The 19,628-nt window shown below is 36.8% G+C and overlaps 1 protein-coding gene and 1 non-coding gene across 2 annotated transcripts in view; one reads left to right on the forward strand and one right to left on the reverse strand.

Annotated features, from left to right (window-relative positions):
• Window positions 1-19,628, reverse strand: part of PRIM2 (DNA primase subunit 2) — a 244,655-nt gene that overhangs the window by 14,761 nt on the left and 210,266 nt on the right. The window contains exon 12 of the mRNA XM_049777644.1: window positions 16,108-16,190. Within this exon, the coding sequence (XP_049633601.1) occupies window positions 16,108-16,190 (83 nt within the window). The remainder of the gene's footprint in view (window positions 1-16,107; window positions 16,191-19,628) is intronic.
• Window positions 2,220-2,326, forward strand: LOC126015067 (U6 spliceosomal RNA). The gene has a single exon (XR_007497968.1). It is a non-coding gene; the product is annotated as a U6 spliceosomal RNA (small nuclear RNA).

The following is a 19,628-nucleotide window of genomic DNA, read 5'->3' on the forward strand; positions in this document are numbered from 1 at the left end:
AACATGCAAAAATCAATGGCCATAGAGATGTTTCCTGCACCCTATTTTCTTAACATTTTCTGATATGGGCAGCAGTAGCAAATGCTTTATAAAAGTATTATAATAGAACACTACCAAGATGGTAGTACAGGACATTCCTTGCATTATTCTCTCTCTTGAAAAGAAAAACTGGGAAATCAGAGCACACCATTGAGGACTCCAACAGCATGGAATAAGATTGAGCAGGGCTTTTCAACTCAACATACAGAACACCACAGATGCAGTAGCTAGGTCCATTGACAAAATTAGACAACTATATAAATGAAGGTTGGCAGAGAGGGAAACTGTGGAGATGATGTTCTGGGGTTAGGAAGTGGAGATGTTATAAATAGCCCAAAGGCCCTGGGGGAAATCCACATCTTTGTTAGAAACCCAAGTCCACTTTAAATTCAAGCACATGAGCAAGGGCCCTAGAATGAAGAGCAACAAAGAAAGCACTTTAGATTATATTCCCACCCTGCAATCTATTAGCACCCTGAAGAATGCAAACAGTTAACTAATGGATCTGGAAAACCCAAACTTTAGGAGCATAACTGTCAAACAGTCCAATCAGGTCTGGAACAGCATAATCATGACAGTTAGTGCCTGGCTTTTCTATCAACACTACAGCAGTCTGGTAACCTGGGATAAAGTACACTTATGTGGAACAACTGAAATTGCTAGTAGTAACATACATATATAAATAAACATATACATAATATATACAGTTATAACACCTGCTAGGGGGAAAAGGCTGTCAGCTGATCACTAAGTATCTAAGATTTAAATAATTAGAAAGGAGTGACAAAAACATGTCACTAGATAATGTCAGGCCTTCAGTTAGCATGTCATCACAAGGAATAAAACTTAAGAAACCAAATTTAAAGTAACTATATTCAGAGACAAAATAAAATTCAGAAAAGCAACTCATGGAGCCTCAAAATAAAATTAATAAAGACAAGAAAAATGATTTAAGCAAGAAACTTAACAAATTCAAGATATATAGGGAACTCAATAAATAAGACCAAAAGTACATAAAAAAAGCTACAGAAATATAGACATAATGAAGAATAAATCAATAAGCTTAAGAACCTAAAAATGGGGCCTGGAGAGATAGCACAGCGGCGTTTGCCTTGCAAGCAGCCGATCCAGGACCAAAGGTGGTTGGTTCGAATCCCGGTGTCCCATATGGTCCCCAGTGCCTGCCAGGAGCTGTTTCTGAGCAGACAGCCAGGAGTAACCCCTGAGCACCGCCGGGTGTGACCCAAAAACCAAAAAAAAAAACCTAAAAATGATTCAGGTGGAAGAGCAGAGATATATAATTTTGTTTAAATGAATTTTGTTTAAATGAAAAACATCTATGTAAGTTTTCCACCTACATTAGGAAAAGGCACATAAAGATACTCGGTGCCTGTGAAAATAAAGGGAGAAAGAAGCAAAATTTATTCAAGAGAAAAATACCTGTATCTTTTTAAATCTAGGGGAGAAATTCATTATTTAAGACTATGAAGCTAACAGAGCACCTTGATATCTTAATTCACAGATTGAGAGTAAAATACAAATTAGTGACACTAATACGAGCTCTAAAAAAAAACATTAAAGGTGTCTAGAAAATACATATATTTATGTACTCTTATATGACAATGTGTAGAATTCTCAATAGTTCAAGAGAAAGATAAAAGATACTTTTCAAAATACTTTGGGGCCAGAGAGATAGCATGGAGGTAAGGCATTTGCCTTTCATGCAGAAGGTCAATGGTTCATATCCCGGCATCCCATATGGTCCCCTGAGCCTGCCAAGGAGTGATTTCTGAGCATGGAGCCAGGAGTAACCCCTGAGCACTGCTGGGTGTGACCCAAACATAAAAAACAAAAACAAAAACAAAAAACAAACAAAAAAAAAAACCTTTAAAAACTGCCAGTAAAGAATACTTTATGAAACAACCTTTTTTAAAATATGAGAAAAATGAATAATGAATATAAGAAAAACTGAATGAATTCACTATCCCAAGACCTTACATACAAGAAATGTACAAAGGAATCTGATAAAAAAAAGTTCACACACACAGAAATATTGAACAAGAAAGTACCGTATTTTCCGGCGTATAAGACGACCGGGAGTATAAGACGACCCCCTGATTTTACATATAGGTTTTATATAGGTTTAGGCCTATATTTACTGTATACGACAGAATGTTCGTGTGCTCGCTTCGGCAGCACATATACTAAAATTGGAACGATACAGAGAAGATTAGCATGGCCCCTGCGCAAGGATGACACGCAAATTCGTGAAGCGTTCCATATTAAAAAAAAAAAAAAAAGACAGAATGTTCCTGTGCTGCAACTGTATCTTCCACAGTGAGCCAATCACAACAAGCTAAGGTCCAAAGGTTATACTGTAATAGATGTCCTCTGACTCTGGTCAATCTGAGTAGGCTTTTTACAGTGTAGATTCGGGTATAGAACACTGTATAATTTGCATGCATAAAAAGGCTGCTTGGGTTGGCTGAGTTAGAGAGGCAGGCCGAGCAGCCTGGCAGTGATTGGTGCAGGATCGAGTTGGAAAATTCGTTTTGTGGCAATATTCAGACAATTTTCGTCTAGCGGCATATTGCAACATTTTTCGGGATATACTTGGCGTATAAGACAACCCCCGATTTTTGGTTTATTTTTTTTGTTCCAAAAGTCATCTTATACGCCAGAAAATATGGTAAGCAGAAAGACAAGAATCAGAAAACAAAAGATAACATGGCACCAACAATCATATACTAATAGTCACCCAATATGTATGACCTACACTCACCAAGCCAAAAAAACAGATCAGTCAGATGAAATAAAAACAAAAATATAGTGCAGTGGAGAGTTTGGAATGCAAAAACTCAAAAAAAATGGGAGAATATGTAGAGAATATTTATAAAAACAATTATAGAGTTGAAGCAAAAAATAAGAAATGATGCCTAAAACCACTCGTGGGGGGCAATTTAAGACAGGAATTACTGTCTTGAGGATTTAGAGTCATATTATATATTATAATTACCATATATAAATGATTAGTATAAATAATACTAATATATTCATATATAATTTAATATATAATATATTGAATTTAATATATAATATTTAACATAAAAATCAATACTCATATATATTTAATATAATAAATAATATATTATATAATAATATATAACATATTATATATTTTTATATTATATATATTTTATATTATAGATAATATGTTCATATATTATTTATTATTGTATTATATTATTTATTATATTAAATATTGTTAGATTTGATATAATATTGATTATATTTAATATATTAATTGAATATATTTTAAAATATATTAAATATATATGTTATATATAAAATATATAATATGTAGTTATATTATATATTATAATATGTTATAAAAGCATTTTTGTCAAATAAAAAGACTCACAACAGAAAAAAGTAACGAGAGACAGAAAAGGATTAAAGGATCAATACAATGGGAAAACATTTGTTAATATAAATAGATCCAATATGGTACTACCAGAATGTAGGGAGTTTTAAATATTGTAGGGGTATTTAACACCTAATAGTCAACAGATCAGAGAAAAAGTACCCCCCCCAAAAAACCAAAACAACAATGTTCTTTAATAAAAAAAAAATGAGATAGACTTAATGACAAGTACAGGGCATCCCATCCCAAAGCACCAGAATATACATTCTTTTCAATGCTTGAATATTCTTGAAGATACGTTGGAAAAATAAACAAGGTTTTTTTTTGTTTGTTTGTTTGTTTTGATTTTAATATTCTAGTAAAATTCAGAAACAACTTTATTTAGGGAAAGAAAGGAAAAGTTAAGGCTGGGAAGCTCCACATTATAAAAAGGGGCCAGATTATGGCAGAGGCCTTTCATACCCTTTTAAGGAAGATGGGTGGGTAAACATTTATTATGTTCCAAGAATGTGGGCCTTTACAATGAAGAGATGATGCTGAGATGATTAACTTCTGGTGTCTGGATCCAGCAGGTCCTAGGTCATCAAGGGTAACAGGGTACCTAGCCCCTTATGAGGTGATTTCTTTTGTAAAGGATCCTATCTCTAATATTTCCATATCTGTTCTTATCCCTTATAATCATACTCTCCTCTTCAGCAAATGGTTCCCAAATGTGGCAGAGGAATAAAGGTGAGAAAATCATCTGGCTGCTTCCTGCTAAAAGTGGAGGTTTGGGGCCACAGATAGAGTCTCCTAAAAAAGGGGGTCTACATATGGACTTTGTGGAAGTCAAATGGAATGTTTGATCCACACTTATATCAGCATTTATAAGCAAGTATACCAAAACTAAACAAAATAAAACAACTAAGAAGCAGCATTCACAGATGACATCTAAAGATGTGAACTCCAATGTGGCATACATTATAACGAACTGTTGCTTCAAGTATGTGGACAGTACTGTTTGTTTATTAGTTTCTTTGCTTTTCAAGATATGCTGTAGAGGTCACAGAGCCTACTCTGCATGCACAAAACCCAAGTTTAATTCCTGGACTTTACGTTTAATGCTGGTCTCTGAAGGTCCCCTGAGCATTAACAGGATTAATCCTTAGGACCATTGTAAGAGTAATCCTCCCTAAACATAGGAGGGTGTGCCAATCTCAAACCCCAAAAGACATATTGTGCTAGAGAGCGAGTACAATAAGTAGGGTAGAGAGAATACAGAGGACAGTGGGCAGGTCTCCTTAAACAGGAGACCTGGGTTGAATCCCTGACACTTCATTCTGTCCCCCAACCAGGAGGACTGATTCCCAAGTGTAGAGTCCAGAATAAGTTCTGAGCATAGATGAAGTAGCTCCCCCCAAAATAAGGATAGAAATATCTTTTCAATCACAAAAAGGATAGAGCTCACTATACAGGAGCCACTGAAAAATGGCAATGAAAAATTTCCATGCATATCTTTTCATAATAGAAAAAAAAATCTCTTCAAAGAAATAAAAGTACTTAAATTCATTCAGAGATGTTTCTCAATATTTTGAATGCATATTATGCATTTTCTCAGTATTGTTTCTATCATGAATTTGCAGTGATTTTATTTTCCAGCAAAATGAAAATTAAGAACCAAGGTATCTAATTAGGCAAAAGTTACTGAAAGATGATTACATGAATACACTATCAAAGCATTGAAAGAATTATTGCCTATTTGGATATTTTTAAAAGAAATGTTATTGGAGATAAATGCACACCAATATTTTATTAAAAAAATGAGTATTTGACAATGGGGGAAAAGTCATTATAGCCTGTAGACATATTTTATTTATTCTTTATTTCTGTTTGTTTGTTTGTTTTGGGGTCACACTCGGTGATACTCAAGGGTTACTTCTGGCTATATGCTCAGAAATCGCTCTGGGTTGGGGGACCAAATGGAACACTGGGGAATCGAACCACGGTCCGTTATAGGTTAGCATGTGCAAGGCAAACACCCTACTGCTGTGCCACAGCTCCACAGCTCTGGCCCCTTATTTATTCATTTGGACACCTGCTATGTCATTGAGAGAATTTCCTGAGAATCTCAGTTTACTGAACATTTGACAAGCAGATAAAAACAATGGCCTTTATTCAAGAAAGTTTAGAAAAAAATTACTGAAACTGAATAATATAAAGGACATCATACAATATAAATAATTCAGGTTTACTATCCTCTAACATAACCCAATGTATATGGTAGAAGTACCAGGCCTTCATTATATTTACTGAGAACAGGGATGCAGAGACCTGGCCTAAGAAAATGCTGCTGTCTTTGCTACAGTCTTCATTTCTCTATGAGCACTCATGAAGTCCTGGTAGATAAATTCTTAGTTTGCACAAAGGGTGAATTTTCATACTCTGCACAATTTTGAACCCAGTTTAGATACTATAGTAGGTGCTGAAACAGAATACCAAAGATAAAAACCTCATATCCAAAGTTCTCACAGTAGTCTATATGATGGTTATTTATTAATCTTATCTCTAATTTGAGCCTCACAGCTATCATAAAACTGGTATTTCAACTTTTAATCAAGTAATTACTGTGGAAGTGAAAAGAATTAAGTGTACCAGTAAGTTAAATTGCTAATATCAATAGCTTCTACAAGACATTTTTTCCCTGCCAGAACTAAAGTGTACATGCAAGCACATCCTGGATATCCAAAGAGTACCAGTTAAAAGATATCCAAAGAAAAGCAGCCCAAATCACATATGATTCACAATGAGGAAAATCATAGATAGAATATTGAAAGTGGTAATATCTAAAGAGGAAATTACATACAAAGAGGCATCCTTAAGATTTACAGACGTATCATAAGCAAATCTCAAGGCACAAAGGCAGTTGTAGAATAGTGACAAAACTCTACAAAATGAATGTTTTGCCAAGAATATTTCACCCAGCCAGATTTTGGATAAACAACAGCTCAGAAACTTTAAAGACTCAAAACCAGCATTAGAAGAATATCTGAGGGATCTACTTAAGGCAAAGCCGATGCAACAAACATACCAAATTCTTACAATAAGATAACACTCGATCCCACACAATAATCTCTCTTAACATCAATGGACTAAATGCATGAGGCACAGAATGGCAAAATTAATCAGAAAGCTGAATTCAACTTTTTGCTGCAAGAAACACATTTGAAAAGTCAGAGCAAATGTAGACAAGCAAACACCTCCCTAAAAAATGCTGGGGTGGTTATACTAATAGCAGACAACATAGATTCTTAACTTAAAAAGGTTATATGAGACAATGATAGACATTTCTTAATAATCAAGGAATATGTAAAACAGAAAAAAACCACAATCCTAAAAATATATGCAACCAATTGAGGGGCCAGCAAAATAGTTAAAACTACTGCTGACAGATTTAAAGAAAGACATCAATAAAAGCACAATAATAGGGGAAACTTAAACAACACCGTCACCCCTTGATAGGTCAAAAAAGCTAAAACTCAACAAAGATATACTGGCTCTGAAGGAAGAAATGGAAGAGTGTGGTTAAGTATATATATGTATATATGTAAATACACACATATGACTTCCCATCCCAAATACACATTTTTTCCAAAGCACATAGGATATTCTCTAAGATAAACCACATGTTATGTCACAAACCATACCTCCATAAAAGCAAAAGGATACAAATTGTATCAACCACCTTCTCAGATCATCATGCACTGAAATTAGAAGTGAATTACAGACACAGAGAAAAAACATTAGCAACTGAAAATTGGTTTTGTTTTTTGTTTTGTTTTTGAGCCACACCCGGTGATGCTCAGGGGTTATTCCTGGCTGTGCGCTCAGAAATTGCTTCTGGTTTGGGGGACCATATGGGATGCCAGGGGATTGAACCGTGGTCCATCCTAGGTTAGCATGTGCAAGGCAAATGCCCTACTACTTGCGCCACCGCTCTGGCCCTAACAACTGGAATTTATACAACCCACTTCTAAACAGCAAGTGGGTTAAAAACAAAATCAAAGAGGAAATTAACAGATTCCTGGAAATAAGTGAAAAATGAAGACATGAATTATCAGAATTTGTGGAACACAGCAAAAGCCGTATTAAGAGAAAAATGTGGGGCCGGAGAGATAGCATGGAGGTAAGGCATTTGCCTTTCATGCTGAAGGACGTTGGTTCAAATCCTGGCATCCCATATGGTCCCTGTGCCTGCCAAGGGTGATTTCTAAGCATAGAGCCAGGAGTAACCCCTGAGCACTGCTGGGTGTGATCCAAAAACAAACAAACAAACAAAAAAAGGAGAGAGAGAAAAATGTATAGTTTTGCAAGAAAGGAAGGCAGAGCTTACATAAACAACTTAATGGCACAGCTTAAAAAATTACAAAATTGATCAACAAAAGGAACCCAAAATAGAAGGAAAGAAGGAAGAAAGTAACAATGTTTAGAGGAGAAATCAATGAACTGGACCCTCCCCCCCCAAAAAAAAAACCATCTGAAAGATAAATGAAAGCAATAGTTGGTTCTTTGAAAAAAATAAACAAGATGATAAACCACTAGAGCAAGACTCACAAAGAAAGGGAGAGAAACTTAATAAACCAAATTAGAAATGAAAAGTGGGAAGTCACTACAGATACTGCAGAAATTCAAAGGGTATTTAAAGATGAGAGACAGACAGACAGACAGACAGACAGACAGACAGACAGACAGACAGACAAAGAGAGAGAGAGAATGCACAGGCAGGAGTGTATGGGAGGGAAGAGGGCATTAGGAGGATGAGAGGGAAACTACTGACGAGAGAGAGAGAGAGAGAGAGAGAGAGAGAGAGAGAGAGAGAGAGAGAGAGAGAGAGAGAGAGAGAGAGAGAGAGAGAGAGAGAGAATGCACAGGCAGGGGTGTATAGGAGGGAAGAGGGCATTAGGAGGATAAGAGCAAAACTACTGACATTGGTGGTAGGAAAATCATACTAGTGAAGGTTGTTTTTCTCTGTATGACTGTAACTCAATCATGAACAACTTTATCTGTGAAAAAAGATTACTGTAGTACAAACTTTTTAAACTGTCTTTAAATTAAAAACATTTAACCATCCATATATTTGTGCTTTTGTCCTTAGGTATCAATTCTGACCCATTTATCAGACAGTCCACTTTTATTCCAGTACCACCAGACAGTTTTAATCACTATAGCTCCAATCACTATACAGCTTCAAATTAGGTAATGAGATACCTCTGCATTTCTTATTTTTAAATATGGCTTTAGGTATTTGTGGTCTCTTCTATTTCTTTTTCTTTTTTTGCCAGAAACAAAATAAATTTTTATGATCTCATCTTTTACAGAAAAGTATACAGACCCTTCATTTATAGTACTGTAGTACAGAATTCAAACAGTGCAAGTAAAGTCCAAGATAATATTCACTTATTCTTTCATCAAGAACTTAGAAACATTCTGAAGATTATCTTCTGATGTAATTTGTGAGGATTTCTTTTCAATCTTTCTTCAACTTTAACTTCATTAAAGTTCATCATTATTTCTCTTTTCATGATCTTTAAGATTCTTCAGTTTTTCATATATTAAGGCAGCAATCTCTTTTGCATCTCTGCTATCATGTGCTCTCCCCAAATATTGTTCTTTCTGTCCTCATAAGAGTAAAAGCTAACAGTTGAGTAGGCTGTTACCAGCTTTCTGACGCATCTGAACATGAGCATGACAGTCTACTTCTCTAGCTTTGACTTTTCCTTTAATCATCTTAACCAAAAGCTCAAATTCTAGAGCAAAATTTTGGCAAGGTCCACACCAAGGAGCATAAAAATCAATCACCCAATGTTTTCCCTTGTAAAACCTTTTCATTGAAAGTTGAAGGTGTTAAATCTACTGATGCTTGTGGTAAAAACCCAAGACTCTGGATTATCAGGGAATAAGCATCCCTATTCTAACTGCTGTAACTATGATACTGATCATTCTTATTTGATTTTTGGGGGGATAAAATCTTATCTCAGGGTATCTCCAAACATCTCCTTGGGAACAAAAAGAATACTTTTGGGCAGTTTATACTGTCCACAATAATCAGTCCAGTTAATGTCCGGGACGTTCTTTTCCATTATGGCATTAAGAGTTGACATGGCTGCCACCAAGGAGAATAAAAATCAACCAAGCAGTCTTCGTCATGTTTTCTTTCTTTAACTAGTTCATTAAAAGTGGTTGGTGTGAAGGAGATAACTGAAGGATTCTCAAGATCCTCTATGAACTCTAAGATCTGTTCAACAGAATGATGCCCCTCATATTCATGAATTCAATTTTCAGTTTATATTGACCTGCAATTTATCAAAATTGTTTTACATGAATTTTGCACTTATCATTTTCTTTATTCTTTTGGTTTTAGGGCCACACCCGCTGGAGCTCATGGGTTACTACTGCCGCTGCACTTAGGGACCATATGGGATGCCAGGGATTGAACCCACGTTGGCCAGATGCAAGGCAAATGCACTACCCATGGTGCTGTCACTCCAGTCTCATTATCTCTCTTTTTTTTTTTTTAAGAGAACAGTCCACCAGATGTTTCATTCTACTAAGACCTACTCAATAAAAAAGTCAAATAAAAGCAATGTATTATTTAGAGTTCAACTGCATAGCAATATACATTTTTATCTCAGATAAATGGTTATACTTGTGACTGAAACCCAACTACAAACATGCTTGTTAATCACGGTGCTTAAATAAAGATTTATTAAAAAAATAAAAATAAATAACTCCTGGCAAGGTTAGTAGATAATATGGCATAATAACAGGGATTGAACCTGGATTGGCTACATGCAAGGCAAATGCTCTACCAGATATGATATTGCTCTGACCCCAAATCTTCCAATTATTCTTTTTCTAATAAAAAAGGATTACAATAGTTCAAAGCATGACATGTAAATCACTAATTTGTTTCAACTACATAATCTACATTTCTCTAGTCTTTAAAACAGAAACCATCTCCTGTTACATAAAGTAACATTACTCTGACATCCCCTAAATTAGGATATTTATATATACCATCTGCAAATTCAATCCACACTCTTTTATTCATGCATCAAGTGTTATATTACTTTTGGTTTATACCACTACTTGGACTCCTTGCAGCAGATCAAATTTGAACAACCCACTCCAAACACAGTCACCTTTACTCAATCATTGGGACAAAATCTCTCTGACACAAGGAACTCAACACTATCTTCTCTTCTCAAATTTCTCTTTGAATTTATGGTACTTAACTTCCTTAATGTGTTTCATCTTTTTCCAGACAAAGAGACCTTTAGTCAAAAATCCGTTCCAAACATTTGAAGATAACGAATTTTGAATCCTCATCTCATATCCCCCACAGAAAATACATTTAAGTAGGATTTGAGTATGGGGGAGGGGAGAAATCAAGTGGGGGATTCAGAAGAGTTCTGAAGATTTGTGGTTTTACCACTGATTTATTAGACAGGTATCTACAACTCTATAAAAATAAATAACTTTATAATATTCCTCTAAGATATGGTTTTTGAGTCCCACTTCTCTAATGTGTTGCAAACACATGCATATTTTTAATGTGCCTTAAAAGTCTTACCTCACAAACTTCTTAAAGTTGTTTGTTAATGGGACATTGGTGATGTAAAGAACACCCCCTTCACCAGTGCAAGTGCAACATTCCTATAGCCAATGTCCCAAATCTCCCTCCTCCCCACCCCGTGCCTGTACTCTAGACAAGCTTTCTACTTCCCTCTTTCATTCACATTGTTATGATAGATATCAATGTAGTTATTTCTATAACTTCACTCATCATTCTTTGTGGTGAGCTGGACCTTCCAGTCCTCCTCTCTTTTATCTCTGAGAATTATTGCAAAGATGTCTTTCATTTTTCTTAAAACCCATAGATGTGTGAGATTATTCTGATTCTATCTCTCTCCCTCTGACTTATTTCACTCAGCATAATAGATTCCATGTACATCCATATATAGGAAAATTTCATGAGTTCATATCTCCTGACAGCTGCATAATATTACATTGTGCATATGTACCATTTTCTTTAGCCAATCATCTGTTGAAGGGCATCTTGATTCTTTCCAGAATCTGGCTATTGTAAATAGTGCTGAAATTGATATAGGTGTGAGGAAGAAATTTTGTATTGTATTTTTGTGCTCCTAGGGTATATCCCTAGGAGTGGTATAGCTGGATCGTATGGGAGCTCAATTTCCAGTTTTTGGAGGAATCTCCATATCGCATTCCATAAAGGTTAGATTAGATGGCATTCCCACCAGCAGTGGATAAGTTTCTTTTCCTCCACATCTCTGCCATCACGCTTTTTCTCTTTCTTTGTGATGAGCACAATCTCTGTGGCATGAGATGGTACCTCATAGTTGTTTTGATTTGCATCTCCATAATGATTAGTGGTGTGGAGCATTTTTTTGAAGGCATAGTATTTTTATATATTCATGCACATACATATTAGTTTAAGTTAACATCAAAAGTTTAAGAGGTTTTTTTTTAAGGGTTAGTCAAAAGGACACAGTAAAACGGTGTTAGAGTGGCAAATCTTGTTTGCATAGGCCCACCAAAATATGGTGGTCATAGAAAGGAATAGCCTTAGTCTAAATACAAGGAGACCACTACCCCTGAAGTTTCCTGGCATAAGACCAACTGTAGGCTCCAAGCAAACTAGTTTATTCAATCCAAGTCATTGTCTGTAGTGCCAATACAGTTTTATTTTTCAGTAGTCCTATTGTTGGCATCAGGTTTCTGTATTAAAGATCCTGGAATCTGCACATCCTACATTGAAGTCAGGCTGGTGTGGAGTATCTTCTAGTTTCACCTCACAATTAAGGGGCAATATAGCAAGCCCTTTCCAGTAAGCAGGTCATTGTTCTTATTAAGTCTTCTCAGTGTTAAGGGAAGTCTCTTTTGAGTAGATCGATGTCAGAGCAGCTGTACGGTCTTCCCTGGTAGAGGAATGCCTCTAGGTGATATTATAGACAACCTTGGATGTTTTGTAGATGTCTTCTCTAGATCAGGGGTGAATGGAGAATGCCCATTCTTCTGAGGCCTGTGCCAGGTCTTTATGTCAATGTTCAGGGTTTAAGGTCTCATTGCACTACAAGATTTGTGTGTTCCCATCTCTATTAGATAAGAACTTATTGGTATGTATAGTATTTTCCCATTTTAGTGTGCCTAAGCAAACAAGAAATAAAGCCACATGGCATATCAGAGTATATGGGGGAGTAAGAACATTTCCAACAATACCCATGACTTGGTTCAAGCATAAGCATTAAACTGAGGGATTCTTTCACACCAAATTCCATATTGAGCAGTTCACAAAGAGAAGATAAAAAAAAGGGGGAGGGGGATCGTCACTGTATAAGAAAATATTCAGCAAAAGTTATAGCCGTCAAAGAAAACACCCATAAAATGTTGAAAAGACATAAGTGGCCTTTTTATGCCTTTTGGAATAGTTGGGGTGGGTGTTAACTCCAGGGCACCACTTCGGTCTGTGACTTAGGACTCTACAGTACTTAAGTTAGAAAGAGTAAATGGGGAATAATGATGATAGGGGTTAAGGAAGTTAAAGAGAAAAATGATCTTTTGTAGGGGTATACAAAAGGGCAGAGTACAAAATGGACATTCTGCATAAATAAAAACATAATTCAATGATAGTGAGTACTATTAATGTATCCTTGAAAATATAGACTGGAAAGAGATTTCCAGTGATTTCAAGAAGCTGGGAGGCCAGAAGTTCAGAGTCCCACCCAGACCCTCCCTAAGGAGCTGAATGGATAAAGGGGGAAAGCCCAGGGTATCTTCAAGCTCCACCAAGGGGCCCAACTCACCGGCTTGCCCAGGCATGTAGCCTGGGGAAGCCCTGGAGATCTGGAGCAAGGCGGTAGAGGGGTGCTGGGGTTACCCAAGTCCCGCACCCCCTCTAGGCCTGGTTAAGAAGGCCTCCGGCACGGCGGGGGGCCTGCTGAACCCCATACTGCTAGACTCCCGGCTCCCAGGAAGGAGAGAGATCCTTCAAGAAGTTGGAGGCCAGAAGTTCAGAGCCCCACCCAGACACTCCCTAAGGAGCTGAATGGATAATGGGGGAAAGCCTAGGGTACCTTCAAGCTGGTGTGGAGCATTTTTTCATGTGCCTTTTGGCCATTTGTATTTCTTCTTTGACAAAGTGTTCGTTTCTTCTCCTCAATTTTTGATGAGATTAGATTTTTTTTCTTGTAAATTTCTGCCAGTGCCTTGTATATTTTGGATATTAGCCCCTTATCTGATGGGTGGCTCTTGTATCCTGGGCACTAGGCCTGCTGAACCCCATACTGCTAGACTCCCGGCTCCCAGGAAGGAGAGAGATCCTTCAAGAAGTTGGGAGGCCAGAAGTTCAGAGCCCCACCCAGACCCTCCCTAAGGAGCTGAATGGATAATGGGGGAAAGCCTAGGGTACCTTTAAGCTGGTGTGGAGCATTTTTTCATGTGCCTTTTGGCCATTTGTATTTCTTCTTTGACAAAGTGTTCATTTCTTCTCCTCAATTTTTGATGGGATTAGATTTTTTTTTTCTTGTAAATTTCTGCCAGTGCCTTGTATATTTTGGATATTCGCCCCTTATCTGATGGGTGGCTCTTGTATCCTGGGCACTATTTCCTTTGAGGTGCAGAAGCTTCTCAGCTTAATATATTCCCACCTATTTATCTATGCTTCCACTTGTTTAGAGAGTGCTGTTTCCTCCTTAAAGATGCCTTTAGATTTAATGTCATGGAGTGTTTTACCTACGTGTTGTTCTATATAACTTATGGTTTCAGATCTGATATCAAGGTCATTAATCCATTTGGATTTTACCTTCGTACATGATGTTAGGTGGGCATCTGAGTTTGCTTTTTTGCAAGTGGCTAACCAGTTGGCCAACACCACTTGGAGCAACAATTTTCTAAAGTACTTGTTTTCTTCAAGTAAAATACTCAAAGATATCTGCTCCAGCTATAAAATACATTTTTCTTATTAAACTGAGAGCATAAGTTTCTCTTAAACCCCAAAAGTTCAAGTTCAAAAGCAAAATATAGATCAGAGGCTCCCAAACTTTTTTTTTTCCCAGAAACAAAATTAATCAGCACCACCTCTTACAATCACCCCTTTCCAAGGGAACAAACTAACAGCATATCCCACCAGGCTACTACTGGCCCCACCCTGGACGTTTCCTGTGCCTGGAGAGTGATTTTGCAAGATAACAATACTTTTTTGGTTTGGGGTCACACCTGGTAGTGCTCAGGGGGTTACTCCTCACTCTGTGCTCAGAAATTAATCCTGGCAGGCTCGATGGACCATATGAGATGTGGGAGTAGAACAGGCCAGTCCTGTGTTGGCTGCTTGCAAGGCAAGCGCCCTACTGCTCTGCTATGGCTCAGGCCTCATATAACAATATTTTTAAAGCCTTGTTACTAATATATACATTCTTACAAAGTATTTTTACATTGGAACACATTTTTCTTACTAGATACTTAGTTCTAAGACAAAGTATCTTTTTTGGTTTTGGGCCACACCCAGTGGCATTCAGTGGTTACTCCTGGCTCTGAGCTCATTTCATTTGATGTCTACTGGCATAATAGAAAAAAAGATTTTCACAGAAATACCAGACAATCCAAGATTTGCCAAGGTCTATGTCTAGTTTAGACAGAAAATTCTTCCTGTTAGGTACATAAAATTGTCTCTGGAAGCAAGTCTACCAATATAAAAATTCATGATAAATATTGTTTCACAAAAGAGAAGCAGGGGGAGAGATAGTAGAGTGGTTAAGAAAAAAAAAATCGCTCCTGGCAGGCTCAGGGGACCACATGGGATGCCGGGAATCGAACCCAGGTCCAATCTGGGTCCACCACACAAGGCAAGTGCCCTACCGCTGTGCTATCTCTCTGGTCCCCTTTAAAACAAAATACTTTGAGAAACTATTGTACCCAATCAACTATCATTAGAAGTACAGATGTGGGGGCGGTGAGGTGGCGCTAGAGGTAAGGTGTCTGCCTTGCAAGCGCTAGCCAAGGAAGGACCGAGGTTCAATCCCCTGGTGTCCCATATGGTGGCCTCAAGTCAGGGGCAATTTCTGAGCACTTAGCCAGGAGTAAACCCCTGAGCATCAAATGGGTGTTGCCTGAAAAAAAAAAAAAAGAAAGAAATACAGATGTAACAAAGCAACAACTGGTGAATATGCCAACATTCAACCAGCCCACACTATATTATCTGTTGCTCTAATCTAAATGAAGGTAAAGAAAAGAATTTTGTCACAGTAAAATGTTATTAATTTTCAGCTTCATTATAAGATTTGAAACATTTTTCTAAAATGTTTTGTTTTGTAATGGCCTCAATTTAAATAGAACAAATTGAGAGATGAAAAAGGTTTTCTGCCTCATTTATTATCCAGAAAAAATGATAATGAAATGAGTTGAATGAAGAACTGGAATTGCCAAAGAGTCTACTGCAGAAGAGTCAAGACTTCTGCTTAGTTTGCCTGGAAAACAGGCTGTATGGAGGAGGCATGAGATGTAGTACATAGCTACAAGAACAGTAAATGAAACTGAGAGGCAGTGTCTGACGCCTCATTACACAGGGTGCAGAACAGAATCTGACTTACCTGGTTTATCCCTCCAGGAGAGATCTTGTATGACAGCAGTTTCTGCCGCAGCAGCTCTGGATCACTATGACGGAATGGGCACCCTGACAACAAAGAACAAGACAGCTTATCAACAAGGTTATTTTCCCAGGACTTAGCATAAAACCACACTCTAGAGGATGCCTAAGATCCCCTTGTCTAACAGCATATTAATAAAAAAGTTAATTGCCCATGGGTGCAACTGTTTTCTTCTCTTTATCTAAATGACGACTTAGCTGTATGGTTTTCAGGGTACTACAGGCTCAAGAGTTACATAAAAAATTTCAGCATTATAAGGCTAAGGTTCCCATTCACTACCAAAAGGAAACAATTGTAATTATGCCATTTGCTAACCCAGTGTAGATAATCATAAGATAAATGATTTAAAATTTTTATGTAATCTCACATTTTTCCTCATTTTAAAAATTACACAAAAGGCTGATAAGGAGACAAGGGCTGAAACAGAAATGGAAGGAAAGAAAATGAGAGGGGGAATAAGAGGTAGGTGGGAGCTAATAGTAGCAGAGGACAGGATTTCTGACACATTGGCAATGCAAAGTATGGTTTATCTATATATATATATATATATAAACCACAGAACTAACTAAATCGAAAGCATACAATCCAACTATATTAACCAAATTTAAATATGTGCCTGCAAAGAGAAAAGCTGGGGATACTGGTAAGTAGACACTGGTGATGGGATTGGTAATGGAACACAGTATGCTTAAATTCAACTAAGAATAATTTTGTCAATTGTGGTGCCTCAATAAGAAAAAAATTAGGGATGGCAGGTAAAACAAAATATGTGCAAACTTTAAGAAATATTCAAGTTTCAAATTATATCCTGATATATTTTAAATGTTGATTTTCAGTTGCATAGTATCCATATAAATTTAAAGCAATCATACATGGAAATGGGAGACCCAAAACACTTTTATTAAAATAAAAAGTCTTGGGCCATAGAGATAGCTCAAAGGCTAAGTGCCTATTTCACATGTGGGGAGACATGAGTTCAAACCCTGATGCTGCATTATCTTGAAGCAACTAAAAGCACCAGCGTAGGAATTCGGCCAGATGTGACCACCAAAAGAAACTGTATAGTGGGGGCCGGAGAGATAGCATGGAGGTAGAGTGTTTGCCTTGCATGCAGAAGGACGGTGGTCCTAATCCCGACATCCCATATGGTCCCCCAAGCCTGCCAGAAGCGATTTCTGAGCATAGAGCCAAGAGCAACCCGTGTGCCACCAGGTGTGACCCAAAACCAAAAAAAAAAAAAAAAAAGAAACTGAATAGTATGTATATGTCAAAGGATTATTTCATGAGCAAGCCAAAATTTTAAAATTCTAAAATATGTAAATAAGAACAAAGATAACATATAAAAAGAGGTTGAGTTAATCGAATGCACTAACAATGGCTATCCATGTATACATGTATATTCAAAGAGGACAAAACCAAAAATATAATTGCCAAAGAAGGAGCCAGAGTGATAGTATAGCAAGTAAAGCTCTTGATTTGCAAATGGCTTGCCTTAGTTTGATCCCTGAGTGGAGACAAGAGAAACCCTTGTTTCTCTGTTAGGTGAAGCACTGTTACTGCTTCTCTGTTAGGTGAAGCACTGTTAGTGCTTCTCTGTTAGTGTTAAGCACTGTTAGGTGTGACCCTCAAAACAAGTATGGCCCCCCAAAACAATAAAATATAAATCATCTTTTATATATTAATTATTAAATATTAGGAATATTTCATTGCTCCCTGGACACATAAGCATCTATCTTGAAAGTCTGTGATCATTTTTTTAAGAACTAAAAGTATGTGACTTTAAAATTTGCAGGGAGAGATCAAAGGGTCTAAGCACATTCTCTGCATGTTGAATATATAATCATAATCCTAAAAATCATATGGTTTCCCAATCACCACTAGGAATGGTTCCTGAAGAATGTGAGGGCAGCAGCCCAGTACTGCCAGGGGTGATATGAATAAACAAGCAAACAATAAATAAAACACATATTCATCTAAGTCATGGAGATAAATATAGGGATAGAGCATATGATTCAAATGGAAGAGGCTCAGACTCCATCCCCCGTCCAAAATGGTTCCCTGAACACCACTTCTGAAACAACTTGAGCACTTCCAGACATGATCGCCACCCCAACAATAAAGTTTCATTTAGGATAGTAATACAGTAAAATGACTAGACAAAAGTTATAATAAAGTTGTATAACTAAGAACATTTCATAATATGGACTATTAATATAATTCTCTGGCATGCTATACAAATGAAGCTTACCTTTTTCATTTTTAATTATCTAAGCACCATAATTACAAACAATTTTTGCAGTTGAGTTTCAGTCATCAAATGTACATCAACTTCATCAACTTCCAACAGTGTAACTTTCCTGCCATCAAAGTTGCCCATTTCCCTCCATCTCAACACCCTGCTTGTCTTCGAGACAGGCATTCTATTTCTCTCTCTCACTAACATTAACATGGTAGTTGTTAATGAAGTTATTTCTCTGACTATGCTCACTGCTCTTTGTGGTAAGCATCAGATCATGGGCTGGTCCTTCCAGCCCTCCTCATCATGACAGTCTCTCGATATTATTAACATACTGTCTTTTATTTTATTTTTATTTGTTTAGTTAGTTTTACATTTTTGTTTATTTATTTTTTAGTTTTATATTTTTAAACTGAATCTTAACTACAAACATGCTTATAATCACAGTACTTAAACAAAGACACTATTATAAGAAAAGAAATTAAAAAACAAATCTTGAGTCCATTTTCTTTTTTGTTCTTCTATTCTTTTTCTTCTTCCTCTTCCTTCTCTTCTACTTTTCTCTTCTACTTCTTCCTTTTCTTTTTTCTTTCTCCTCCTCCTCTTCATTTTTTCTTCCTCTTCTTCTTCTTCTCTTCTTTTATCTTCTCCCACTTTCTTCTCTTTTTTCTCTTCTTCCTCTTAATACTCTATTCCTGGGTCTCTGGGATTCCAATGATTACTATGTTGCTTCTGTTGAGTTTATCAAGTACTTCTATACTTCATTTTTATCCAAGTCATTATTTCCTTTGAAATGCAAAACTTCACTTTAATGTAGTCCCATTTGTTTATCTCTGCTTCCACTTATTTGGACAGTGATTTTCCTCCTTGAAAATGCCTTTAGTCTCAATGTCATAATGTCTTGTCTACGTTTTCTTCTATATACCTTATAGTTTTAGGTCTGATATCAAGGTCTTTAATCCATTTGGATTTGACCTTTATGCACGGTGTTGGATAGAGGTCTGAGTTAGGTTTGTTGCATATGGCTGACCAAGTTGTCCCAACACCACTTGAAGCTTTCCTAGCCCTTTTTATTTTTTGCCCCTTTATCAAACATTAATTGATTGTATGTCTGGGGTCACTCTGAATACACAGGTCTATTCCATTGATCTGAGTCTGTCTTTATTCCAATCCCATGTGGTTTTAATGACTATTGCTTTGTAGTAAAAGTTAATGTTGGAGAAAGTGA

This window comes from Suncus etruscus, chromosome 7, assembly GCF_024139225.1.
Source record: "Suncus etruscus isolate mSunEtr1 chromosome 7, mSunEtr1.pri.cur, whole genome shotgun sequence".
Classification (NCBI taxonomy): Eukaryota; Metazoa; Chordata; class Mammalia; order Eulipotyphla; family Soricidae; genus Suncus; species Suncus etruscus.